The sequence below is a fragment of the Pseudopodoces humilis genome, chromosome 20, assembly GCF_049639895.1.
Source record: "Pseudopodoces humilis isolate 2021_Gansu_Grassland_sample_001 chromosome 20, ASM4963989v1, whole genome shotgun sequence".
NCBI classification, from domain to species: domain Eukaryota; kingdom Metazoa; phylum Chordata; class Aves; order Passeriformes; family Paridae; genus Pseudopodoces; species Pseudopodoces humilis.
The window spans coordinates 13,561,200-13,574,663 of NC_142219.1; the positions used below are offsets into that span (position 1 = coordinate 13,561,200).

The window sequence follows — 13,464 nt, forward strand, 5'->3', positions numbered from 1 at the left end:
AGTGCTCTGGGGTGTTTTGTGCAACTCCAGCTTGCTGTCCATGCATTCCCCAGACAGAAGATGCCCAGGTGATGCTGAGTGTGCAGTGCAGCACTGCTGCATGCTTGGCAGCATAGTCAGGGGACTGTCCTTTGCCCTGTGATGCCCTTGGTTGCTCTCCAGGACATGATGCAGACTGACCTTTGACCAGCGGAGCCCCGTAGTGGGGACACTTGTGTCCCACGGCGTGGAACTCGCCATTATCCTTGATGAGCAGAGCCTTCCCGCAGCCCAGGTCCACTTCTCGCATCCTGGCAAGGAGGAATATGGAAACAGATGGCAGAGTCTCTACCTCACAGCAGATGCCACCACTCTACCCTACAATCCAGCCCCAGTCCCACCAGACTCCCCTCCTCCTTCAGCTTGCTTACTACTGGCTTGAGGTGACTACAGATGTGGGTCATTCCTTGTCACCAAGACAGCTTTGGAGGTGGCTCTGCTGTCCCAGCCTGGGGCACATTCAAGCTGGGCCATTGAGTGGCCATCATTTATCCATGACTGTGCCAAGGGGCAGCTCAAAGCACCACCCCAGCTGCTGGGTAAGCTGGTAGTGGGAGCAAGTGACCTTAGGAGTCCCCTGTGATGACCTCGGGGGACAGCCCAATGCAGGATAGCAGAGTTAGTCAAAGTGGTGCAGAATGGAGGGAACACAAGTAATGGAAAGCCTCCACAGGAAAACCACCCCCCACAACCCTTCTGAGTTAACTGAGGCACAAAAGGAAAAAAATATTAAGCTCTGGGTGAACTTTTGGCCTTCTCACACAGCACATTATGACCTATCAATGGTCTGATAAGGATGGGCCCCATATCTACTTACCAGTAGGACCTAGAAAACAACATTTGAATTTTCCAATTACTACAGGAGCCCATATATCTCAGATCACCTCCATAAATGCTGAAAAAATAAATTTAAGTTTTAAAGGAAAAAGAGTCCATCTAACAGGATCCATAGGACAAAGTATTATCTGTTCCACTGTCAAAGTCTGTTTATGGATACCTGGGGAAAAATTGATGATCTTACACACGTTGCAATCTTAGATCATGAATAAAACATTTTAGGATATGATATCCTTAAAAGAAGTTTGGCGATTGCACAACAGGAATGTTTGGTCAGCCAGATACACAAAAACTCCATATAATAAAATTTCTGTAAAAAATTGAAAATTAATCTATTAAAAATTTAGAACAAAAGGGCATTATATTTAGGACACATACCCCATATAAATCTCATGTTTGGCCAGTGAGGAAACCAGACATGAGCTGGCACTTAATGATTGATTATCAGTGGCTGAATACCAACATGGAAAACTCATCTCAAACGTTGTCACTCTCAGTGCCACCCCACAAGCAGCTACACACAAATAGATGTAAAGGACATGTTCTTCATGGTTCTATTTCAGGATACTGGAGAAATCATATTCCTGGATTTTTTCATACAGCAAGACCACTGTATGCATTAATAAGCAAAAGCCAGACTTAGGGGTGGCTTGATAGTCACAAAAGGCTTTACAAATGCTAACAGAGGAGTTAAAAATTTATTCATCACTTGGGACAGTTCATTCCAATGATCCTATAAGACCTGAATGGGGTTTTGCTGAACATGGGACTTAACATAACATGTTCCAGAAAGGCCCACACAGACCTAAACAACCATTAGGGTTCAGTTCTGCAGCATTAAAAGATCTTGAGAAGAGATACTCTGACTGGTAAAAGGGATTACGATCTGTGACCCCAGCTCTTAAACAAGGAGAAAAAATTCAATAGCACAAATCTGTGCAAATCCAAAGACCTTTTAATCTGTTAGCCAGTATTAAGAAGGGCTGTGCTCCATGAGGTGGTATTGCACAAAGACCAACAGTGCACAAATGGTGTGCACGTCTCAGGAGTCACAGGTCCAATGGATATAACTGAAGGGCCAACAAAACCTGCAAAATTACAGATAGCCATGATCCCAGATATGCTGGGCTTGCAAGAGCTGCATAAGCCTAGTGCTATACTTGGTGTTCCTGCATAACATCATACTCCGAAGTTAGAGATGTCTGGTTCACTGATGCCTCAGCCAAACACATTGATGATAAATGGAAGTACAGAGCAGTTACCAAGGGAACATCATGAACCTGTGCCATGAGAGGATCAGGTTGGATATCAGGGAAAGGTTCTTCCTCCAGGGGATGCTGGGCCACTGACCAGGCTCCCTAGGGAATAGGCACAGCCCCAAGGTTGCCAGAGCTCCAGGACTGTTTGGATGGCGGTGCCAGGGATGCCCAGGGTGGGACTGTTGGCGTGCCCTGTGCAGGTCTTCGAGTTGGACTGGATGATCTTTTTGAGTCCCTTCCAACCCTTCCATGATATTCCGTGATTCTATGGATGGGGCTCTGAGCAATATTGTCTAGTGGAAGGTGCCCCTGCCCATGGCAGAGGGTTGGACCAGATGGCCTTTAATAGTCCCTTCCAACCCAAACTATTCTGATTAAGTGATTCCACGGTGTGGTACCCTGGGTCAAAGTGTGATTAGCACAGCAGGAATTGTTTACAACACTGAGCTTGGCAGTTTTTAGGCTCACTGGGCAACACATCCTTCCTTGACCAGCTAAGCCAGGCTGAGATTCAGCCCCATCCTGGCCAAAAACATCTCTTTGCTGATCATGCACCTTGTTTGCAAGCCAGAAAGAGCTACTGAGTGTCGCCCTGAAAACTCAGCTTCTGAGCTTGCTAACATAGTTTTCTAAGGACTTTCCCAGGACAGTAACTATAAACATAGATATGTGTATATTCTTTCTGTTACACGTCTTGTGAGGGGCATCTCTCATGGCCAGTGCAGTGAGAAAGTGTTATCCTGACCATCCAATCCCTGGCCGTGGTAGGAAGCCTATAAATCCTGGGAGGAAAAATAAACTCTGCTCTTTCCTTCACCACACCTCGACCTGTGTCCGCGTGATCAATTGATCTTCAGCGGTAACAACTGAGCACACCCATCTGCTGGATGAGTGATTGGTGATACCACTAGCACTGAAAAGCAGTATTTTAGAAAATACTTTCTATCACTCTTGTGTTGTCCAAGAGGTGCTCCATAGCCTTCTGTCCTATCAGGGATAAACTGAGCAATGCACACCTCTGCTCCATGCAGAGGTGAATTTGTCCACAGTATCTCAGGGATGTAGGGATGTTGTGCCTCCTCCATGGTGCCAAACAACTCTGGCTCTGCCTGGTGCAGGCTGGCTGGGCACAGGCTCTGCATTACAGCTTCAACACATATTTGTCAGAGTTCCCATGCCCTGTAGACTGTGTACAGACTGGGCTCACGTTGGTAGTCATGTTACACTGGTCAGTGGCACTATCTACTGGAGCATGAGACTTTCAACCATCCATCATTCCCAGGAGGATGCTCATTGATCCTCTCTGCAGGCTGGAGACGGCGGTGCAGAAGGCTCCAGCACTGAAGACTCCACGGCTCCACCTGCCCAAACCTTGGCCAAAGGCATTTCCTCAGCCTTGCAGAGCAGTGCCCAGGCATTGCTGAGTGACACTGATGTTGCACTGAACTGAGCAGACATTTACTCTCTGTCTGCTCACTGTCCTTCCCCAGGTCCATAAGACCTTTCTCTCAGCACACCCTGTCTCTTCTTACCTCTCAGATGCTCACTTTCCAACCAATAGTCCTGATACACTCTGTGCAATCCATGGTCTGCCTGAGGCACTGAACCTCTTTCCAATGCAACTGTCAGCAGCTGCTTCCCCAGAGCAGAGTCTTCTAGCTAACCAAGGAGGAAAGTTAGAGCTGAGGAGAGAGCCCTTGTTTTGTATGGAGCTGGACAAGGAACACAGACTGCTGTTCCCTGGAGACTTCCCTTCTTCCAGCCAGAAAGCAAACAGCTTGATGTTTATCTGGAAATCCTGGTTTCTCCCACTGCAGAGAGAAAACCAACTCTACAGCTATCCCAGCACATTGCCTTTCAGGTGCCAAACACATCACTGTGGCCATAGCAAACCCCACTTGCTCAAGAAAGTAAGTCACTGGCCACGTGTGATTCCAGAATGCTATTCATGCATGCCAGGTGCCAGGGTCTCAGAAGATTGGGACAGACTTTGCATGCTCATTCCTTCTCAAATAACATCCCAGCTCAATCCCAATACTTTCCCCCAGGCTACACAGACACTTGCTCCACTCTGCTTTGAAGCCATGGAGATGAGAACAGGGCTCAGCCCACCAACACTTCTGTTACACCCTCAAACCCACCTCAAGCCAGACTTTGGGCAAGTGCAAAACCTGCACCAACTGTCCAATGACAAATGCTCAACTTCCCAATTTCCTTGCCACCTTGGGTGAAAACCACACTTTTCCCTTTGCCCTTTGCCCCGTTAATTCAGCCACCTTGCTCCTCAGAGATGCAACTCTGCTCCCTCACGGAGTAGGACACTTGGAGATCTTCCCTCTGCACAAGGGGAATGGAGCAGTACAAGCCCTGCTGCATTCCTCAGCTGATAAAACCTGTTCAATGGTAACCATATCTCTGTGGGAAGATATGATAAGTTAAAGAATTTACAGCTTGCCCAAGGAGCAGTGTGAGCTGAGTGAAAAACAAGACCTGGTGTCTTCAAGTCAGCACACAGTCACCTGCAAGGCTCCCATCCTGCACTCACTCCAGAGTAATTTACAGAACGATTTACACTGCCCTGCACCTTGCTGAGCTGTTTACTCAGTTGAAAATTTGTCCTGTTGTCCCATTCCACTCCCCACCCAGGAAGCACAGCTGAATCTCAGCTCTGGCCTGCAAAGGACCTTTGCTCAAGAGCAGTGAGAGCACCACGGGGCTGTTTTCTGTCCCTCCAGTTAGCCTGCTGGGAGGCTGGCTGGGTACAGAAGCACCAGTTTATCCTGTATATACAGTATCTTTCTGCATCTCAGTTCTGCTGAGGCCATGCTGGTAGCAGAAAGACATAAAGGTTGGGCAGAAAGCACAGTCTGTGCTTTAGTCTGCGCTTGCAGGCTCCACTAATGCAAGGCAGTAGTGCCCAAAGCCTCATGCCAACACCCTGAGCTGCTGCCATGCCCAGCACAACCCTTGGGAGAATCATCTCAGAAAATCTGTCTCGGTACTAGCATGAGGGGACTCCTTTGGCTTGGCCTACTGTTCATGTGAGTTGTGGCACCCTCTCACAGAACTCCTATCTTGACCTGGACTCAGCCTGCTAGAAAACAGCTATTCTCAACCTAAAATGTCTGATGTTAGCATGTCTCCTGTCACACTCCTAGCATGGTGCAGCAACTGATGCACATGGGATCAGCTCCCAGACTAATGCCAGTTCCTAACCCTGGCTTTAGCTCCCTGCTATGGCCACCTGCAGCCAAGTATGTTCTCACAGCCTGCAGCCAGCTCTCCCTCACCTTCCCTGCAGCCAGAACAGCTCTGCAAACTTTTTAATCTATCATACTCACTGCTCTGCAGTCAATCTAGCTATTCACATTATCACAGGGTAGTTTGTGTTGGAAAGGACCTTAAAGACTCATTTTACCCCTTGCCATGGGCAGGGTAGATTAGGTTCCTTAGATTAGGTGAGGCTGCATCTTGACCCTGGAACTGAACCTTCTCTGTGCAACCAATACTTCCCAAGACAGTCTCCCCCTTTTTCTTTACTCCACCATCAAGGCAATTCCGGTTGCTGCCTGTGCTCTGCCCTGCTCCTCTCCAGCCCTGCTGCCACTGCTCACCTGCACAGGTGGCAGTAGGTCACCCACACCTCCACATGTCAAATCTCCTTGAGGGATACATTGTATTTCTCTGTCCCTCTACATCATCCACCAAAGGCACCCACATCCTTGAGCAAAAACAATCCCATAGGTGGGTTTGTCTTTGCTTGAGGTAGAATAGATCCAAACTTGCTTCCTTAAGACATTCTTCACATACACCATGGGGACTTTATCCCCTTCTACAGTACATAGAGGTTTTGATTGGCCAGGGCCAGGTTGACTGGTGGAGCCTCTGGCGTTAACTGACAATGTGGCCTTCACTAAATCTAGATCCCAGTGTTTGAAGGTCCCATCACCCATTAATTTCAATATAGTTTTTAACAGTGCATTGCACCATTCCACTTTCCCAGGGCCTGGTGCATGACAGGGAATAATGTACACCCACTAAATACCTTGTTCAGTGTTTATAAATCCAGTTCCTCAAAACCTTTAAGAGAGCCTAGGTGTTTATAAGGATATTTTTAAAATTAGTCCCGTTGTCTGACTCAGTTCTTTCAGTGCTGCCTTGTTGCCACAGGATTTGTTTTTCAAGGGTCAAAATGGTGTCCCAGGCAGTGGTGTAAAGCATGGGGTATGTCTCCAGCCAACCAGTCATGCCTTCTATCATTGCCAGCACATAATGCTTACCTTGGCAGTGGGTTTGCGGCAGTGTGATGCAATCTGTCTTCCAAGCCTTACACTGACCACCACCCCCCAGACCACAGGAGCTTTACCCACTTGGCCTTCTTGATCACAGCACACTTCTCACAACCGTGGATTACCCAGGAGATAGTGTCCATGAGTTAAGTCCACCACTTAATCATGAGGCCATGTTGCATTTCTTCTTTGATGGCCTGAGGTATTATGGGCCCACTGAGCCAGAAATATTTTACCCTTATGATACTAGCCCAGATCTACCTGAGACACTTTCATCTCAGCAGCTCAATCCTGCCCATTGTTGCGACACTCTTCAGTGCTTGACTCTTACAGACATGTGCATCCACATGATGGACTTTGACAGCCAACTCTTCTGCCCAGGCACCAATGTTTCGCCACAATTCAGCAGCCCAGATGGGTTTCTCTCTGTGCTGCTAGCTGGTCTTTTTCCATCATTCCAGCCACCCCCACAGAGCATTTTCTACCATCCATGAGTCATTGTAGAGGTAGAGTGTTGGTCATTTCTCTCACTCAGCAATATCTAAAGCCAGCTGGAAAGTTTTCAACTCTACAACCTGATTTGATTCACCTTGTCCCTCAAAACCTTCTGCCACACACCATGTAGGACCCCATACAGAAACTTTCCATTTTTAATCCATCCCTGCAATAAGGCAAGAACTGTCAGTGAAGAGAGCACATTGCATTTTCAGGCAGCTGATTATATGGGTGGGGCCTTCTCAGCACCTGTCACCTTCTCCTCCTCCTCTTCTGATGACAGTCTGAAATTTTCACCGTAAGGACAGTTTGTGATGATTTCCAAGATCCCAGGGCAACTGGGGTTTCTTGTCCAAGCTTTCTGTTTGATCAGACCAATCCACTTACTCCAGGTAACATCAGTGGCATGATGTATGGCAGAGACTTTCTCTGTGAACACCCAGCCCTGCACTGATAGTTGGGGTGCCAGAAGGAGCTGTGCTTCAGTGCTAATCACTTCTGAAGCAGATCAAACCTCTTAACAAACTCTTTTTCATTTGGAGTGTAACAGGCCTCAGATCCTCTGTATACCTGACACCAGAACCCCAGGATTGTCCCCGAGTCTCCCCAGGTACATTCTGTAAGAGGCTCCAGGACCATTCTTCCTGGCTTTGGTGTAGAGTACATTTTTCTCACCCTGTCCTGTCCTGACTGGCCAAAGGACTACTGCATCAACATCCTCCTATTTAATTTGTTTCAAAGCTTCTTGTTCTTCAAGACCCCCTTTAAATCATTCTTCTCCTACGTCACTTGATAGAGAGGGCTGACAATCTGACTGTACTCTGGAATATGCATCCTCCAAAAACACACAGCTCCTAGGATAGCCTGTATCTCCTTGTTGGCTGGTGGGGACAAATCTGGTGGGTTTTGGCCACATCCACTGGAATCTGACATGTGTGAGAGAATACCTTTCCCTCATGCTTGTCAAGAGCCACCTCCAAAGGTGAGAATTTCCATCCTCTTCCCAATTCTCCTGTGCCTTGGTTTGAAAAACAGATGTCTGCTAAGGAAGTCAGGAGCCTCTATTGAAATGGTACGCTGTTACTTCCCCCTTTCCTCTGAATTATTATAGCTTTGAAATTAAGGAGCTTTCAGGCGATGGTATGGGAAAAGGAATAGCAGTTCTTTACTAGTATGTAGAGCAAGACAAACAAACAAACAACAACAGCATTAACAATGAACAGAAGCACAGACCCATCCCAGCCTTCTCTCGGCCACCGGCACTTTCCCCTTTGGTGCAGTTCCGGGCACAGCCGGCAGGGGCGCTCACTGGAACTATATAAAAGCTATTCCAAACTATTTTGTTTTCCATACAGATGGGACCTTCTGAGATGTCAATGGAACCAGTACTTCTACCCCAGTAAAGAGGCATCTTTGAAGCACAGCGACTGGGACAGGCACACTTTAGACTTCAGAAAATTAAATCAGGGCAGTGAATGTGCCCAGCTGAAGTGTGCTCTCATTTGCAAAAGATCTGGAAAGCTGCATCCTTAGTGAAAGAGCAAATTGATGACCTCAGCTGGAAGAGCCAGGCACTGCAGACAGGATGGAGCACATGAGCCGCCTCATCAGCTCCATCCATGCGCTTCTCCTGCTGTTTTGTAAAATCACTAAGGCTACAAATATATAAAAAAAATGTCTAGGTTGGTTAACGCAAGTTGAGTAGAGCTTCCTGAGAAATTCTGCTATAGAACATCACCTCCTTCTGAGACAAGTCCCAGTGCAGATCATGCAGAGAACAGCAGACCTTCTGGTAAGAACATTTGTCACTTGCCCATGCTGTATTTTTTTAAGATAAAAAAAAGCTTACTAAGCTAAATTATCATCTCCAACAACTCCAAAGAACAAGACAGGGCATTCAGATTAGGTTAGAAGGTCTCTCAAGTTTTATCTGCAAAAACTTTGGGCACTTACTGTCCATTCTCCAGGTCCTTCACGTGGCACACAGATGCTTCTACCACGTCCTTTGGGTTGTGGTAGGGGTTGCCAGCAATTGGATGCTCCTCAAGGTGGTAGTGCCGGGTAGTCCCATTGACTTTGTAGATCAGAGGGCTGGCTTTCCCATTGGGTGACATTTCCTCCTTGTTTCTCTCCTTCTCAGGTATCACAACTTCAATTTTCACTTCAACTGCAGGAACAACCCAAAACTTTTGTTAAAATGAATCCAGAGGTTTTGCTGCTGTTCACTGTTCTATCACTCCTTCCCTCCCTGAACTTGGAAACAGACATCAAAACAGATTTTTTTTGTTGGCTTGACTTGCAAGGCTTGGGAGTGCTTGCTTGATTTAACATCAAGCTTAACTTGATTACCTGAGCCCATTATTTCTCTGTTCTTTCTGCATTGGGCACTTTGCATTCATAAAGTACATATTCTTGAAAGCAGACATGAGTCATTGGTGCAAAGCAACATTTCAGCTACAGTTCTTGTCTTGTTTAGTGGAAAACAGCTTCAGGCAGCTCCACATGAGGCATGCCAGGGTCTCTGAGGCTCAGACAGATTTCAAAAACCTCTTTAATTGTTTGGAGGTTAACTGAAAGAGAAAGCCAACACTGCATGGTGCATAAAGCTGCTTCATTAGATGGAGACCAATTAATAAGGAACTAGAAATATACAAAATTATTTCCACATGAGATTTTGAGTCTAGAGTGACTCTTCAACAATAGGTGAGAGAAGCAAGGATGGTCCATTTTTCTCATGTGTATACCAGGCCTGACAATAAATCCTCCCTGTCCTGGGGATCAGAGGACCCAGGGACACGTGGGAGCAGGGACAGTGGGGAGCAAAGGCTCTCTCTTCAGCCACCCAGGTGAGGACACGCAGAAGTTACTGTGAGGGTGGTGAGGCCCTGGAACAGGTTTGCTCAGAGAGGCTGTGTCTGCCCCATGCCTGGCAGTGTCCAAGGCCAGGTTGGATGGGGCTTGGGATAGTGGAAGGTGTCCCTGCCCATGGCAGGGTGTGGAGCTGGATGAGCTTTAAGACCTCCTCCAGCCCAAATCATTCTTTCATTCTGTGTTCATATGAGCGCCCTGAAGGGCAGTGCTCACCCACCCCCCCGCCCCAGCCCACCCAGCTACACCCCCATGCTCCACCCCATGCCCAGGCTGGGCAAGCTGGTCACAGCAGTATCAGAAGCCATTGATGACCTCTCACATCACAAAATGGAAAACATCACTTTATCTCCTAGGGACTTCATCAAGCTAAAGCCATTAATATAATAATAAATGCCAGGAAGTTCTATAGCAAGCCAGGGGAAAGTGCTGCAGACTGGTGAAGTGTCTCAAGTACACGGGAAATCATTGAGCTTTCCTTATCTTATAAATGTCATGAAAATCTGTGCAGAAGATAAAGTTCACAAACTAAACAGGTTAAGGAAAGGCAGAGGAAGGGTAAAAACAAGTCCTTCAGCAAGGCTTTTGAATTACAGTGATGCTGGGTCTTCCCAGCCTCATTTGTTGTCCCAAAAGTTTAATTGCAAGAATATTGAGAGAACAATGGAAGAACAAGTCAGGGAAAAGGTCATTCATTTTGGAAGGGAGAAAAGCAAGTGGCCAAAGCCATGCAGGCCCTGGAGGCAGGTGGCTGACTCAGGAGTCCTGCATGTTTCTGCTCGTTGTGCCTGCTCAGCAAGGCAAGCATGGCTAATGCATGGCTTTTTGTGCCAAAGTGCCAAATCCCTGTGCTCACCCGGGCAGGATTCACCAGGGGTAGTTGACAGACAGATCCAGAAAAGTGATTTTCTGCGTATAAACACTGAACCAACAGAAAACATCACCTTCTGCTATGCTCTTGCAGCTGCAGGAGTTAATGCAAATGAATAGGGCCAGCACCATGCTTTAAAAATCCCACATTGCAATAAGCAAATATGTTCCTGGAGCTCTAGAGAAGCAGCCCAGCTGCTGCAGGCACCCAGTGAAAAGGCTGCTCTCCATAAGCACTTTCCTAGAGCATTGGGAGAAGCAGACATGGATTTTCCAGGACAGAGTTTGGAAATATAATGAATACACATTTATGCAGTCCCAGTGAAATACTTTTGGCCCAGGAAACAGGAGGCTGATGGCATATGATTTCACAGTCAGTCTGCAGAAAACGTGGCTGTGCATCCTTGCAGCCAGACTGCAGAGCCAGACCATGCTGCAGGATGAGACAAAGGTTGGGCAAAGCTGATGGCTCTGAGCCCTAATGGTGAGGGGGACAAGGATATTTGTGAATTCACCCTGCAGGGAACTCACATCTCTTACTTGGCTGATGCCCCAGGACTTTGTTTTCCAGAGCACATTTGGGTCAGGTGAGCACATGGAGTGCCCACTGATTCACAGGCAAATCAACCTGCAGGGATGAAGATGACAATGTAGCTCTGAGCTTTTCCCTTCTTCCTCAGTTAGAAAAACATACACAGGAAGCAGCAGGTCTCTAGCACTCAGCCATCCCCACTTGGCACCCACCAACACTGCTGGACAAATGTCCAGAGGAAAAGAAAAACAGTTATAAAATCTTCCTTCTCCTATTTTGGGCCCCACACTTCACTGCTTGGCTCTGTGGGGGGTTTATCCTACTTGCCACTCAGCAACTCCTTTCACCCCCATCTCCTCCTCCTTCTCATGCCTCTCAGCCCCTCATGCAGTGTTCCTCTGGCCTGAAATCTGCATTCCTGAGGGATGATCCCTCCAGGAATCCAGGGCTAAACAGCACCTGAGCTGATCCAGCAAACTGCTTCACTTCCCATAAGGGAAAATGACATTTAAATGAAATATTTATAAATCCAAGTTTATTTCTAAAATCTGATTGCTACAATGGGGCTGGAGCCAGTGTGTTCCAGCTCTTTGACAGTCATATCCTATAACTGCTAAAAGAGGGTCTGGACCTTAAAGCAAACTGTTTGGAAAGTTTTAGGTATGTGACTACAAATCTAGACTGTAGGCAACTCCTCAGGAATATAGGCAGAGATATGGATATAAATATGGATATTGATACATAGGTATGGGCATAAAGTTATAGATATAGATGATATAGATAAAAATATAGAGATGTATATATGTATAGGTATAGATATAGATGAGAGAAAGAGACAGAGATGTGCCTGCTTGCTCTGTGCCACCAACATCACTTATACACATGCATATGTGTGTGTATGTGTTTGTGCAAGTTTCATGCACATTTTTAAGATATCTCTATAGATACACACTTACATAGATGAAGAACCAGAAGGCAAGGGCTGGAAATATTTTATAAGAATATAAAAAAAAGCAGAGGAACCAGCTGAGCATTAGCAAGTGCTCATATCACGTATCCATATACACCTCAGCACTGCAAAGCTCTCAGTACCCAAAAACCCTGATTCAGCTCCTCAAAGTCACAGAATCATTTAAAATACAGACTCTTGACAAAACTATAAATTTTGTCCCAATTTTTTTTCTCCCAGGTTTTCAGCCTTTAGGTCAAGCACTGCTGGGATCCTTCAAATACAATCAGGAACCATGTCCCAACACCATTTATCACAGTTGGCTCAGGTGCTGTTTTTCTCTTGTGGTCATGATGTTCTTGTTCTTTGCCTTGATGTCATTCACACAAGCAGTCAGCCCTTAATATCCCATTACATCTCCTGTAAATTTATTCCTTCTCAATCACTATTCACAGCCTTGTGGGACAAGTCAAAGCCTCTGCTTGCTCTTGGAGAGACACTTTAGACATGAGGCTGGGATGATTTACATCGATCCCAAAGCAGGATGCTAGCAGGTGGCTGGGCTGCAATGCAGGGTCACACTCATTATTTAAAAAAAAAAAATAGGGCAATTAGATGCCCCAATACTTCCTTATCACAGGATTAAGTTCCCATTATGGCTCAGAGCCCTTCTGGAGGCTAAATTTAAATTATAGATATCAGGCCATTGAAAGGTTGTACCTCCAGGTACCCAATACTTAAAATACTAGAAATCAGGAAAATACTGAGTTAATATGGGAAGAGAGAATTGACGTGAGCCAAGAGCTGATTTGAGCCAAGTGGAGTCTGGGTAAGATCAAGATGCCTGACTATAGGGGATGGAGGAGCTGAGCTGACAAGGGGAGAGCAGTGTGTCTGCCTTCCCCAGCCCCAAAACCCTGCGATGCCTCAGAATGTGCCACTTCAGGGCTGCAGGCACAGGGCAGAGGAATGCTGAGGGCAGGGAATAGTCTGGTGCTGGTTGTATGGTGCAAACAACTCTGGGAGCAGCAGAAGCCAGAAATGCATCAAGGGATGTTGCTATAGGGACCAGCAGGCACAGCCAGAAATCTCAGTTTACCCCAACAGGGTTTATTTTCCCAAAGCCAGCACAGAGTAAATCCACCACCATGTTTGGGGCTCACAGTGCCCTGGCAGAGCTGCACTCTCCAGGCATCCCCTGGGCTCGCCCACCCCACCTCAACTACAAGCCTCAGTGACAGTGACTTCAGGTGGTCTCAAAGAGACTCCAAACCATTTCTATGGACCACTTCTCCCCTCCTTCCAAGGCCAGGCTGGACAGGGCTT

General features: G+C 46.7%; 1 protein-coding gene across 8 annotated transcripts in view; it reads right to left on the reverse strand.

Annotated features, from left to right (window-relative positions):
• The window catches only part of AIFM3 (AIF family member 3), a 50,545-nt gene that overhangs the window by 23,691 nt on the left and 13,390 nt on the right, over window positions 1-13,464 (reverse strand). For all 8 annotated transcript variants that reach the window (XM_088064972.1, XM_005524541.2, XM_005524540.2 and 5 more), the window contains exons 3-4: window positions 8,873-9,086; window positions 181-290 (exon numbers count right to left, since the gene is read on the reverse strand). In XM_088064972.1, the coding sequence (XP_087921098.1) occupies window positions 181-290; window positions 8,873-9,086 (324 nt within the window). The remainder of the gene's footprint in view (window positions 1-180; window positions 291-8,872; window positions 9,087-13,464) is intronic.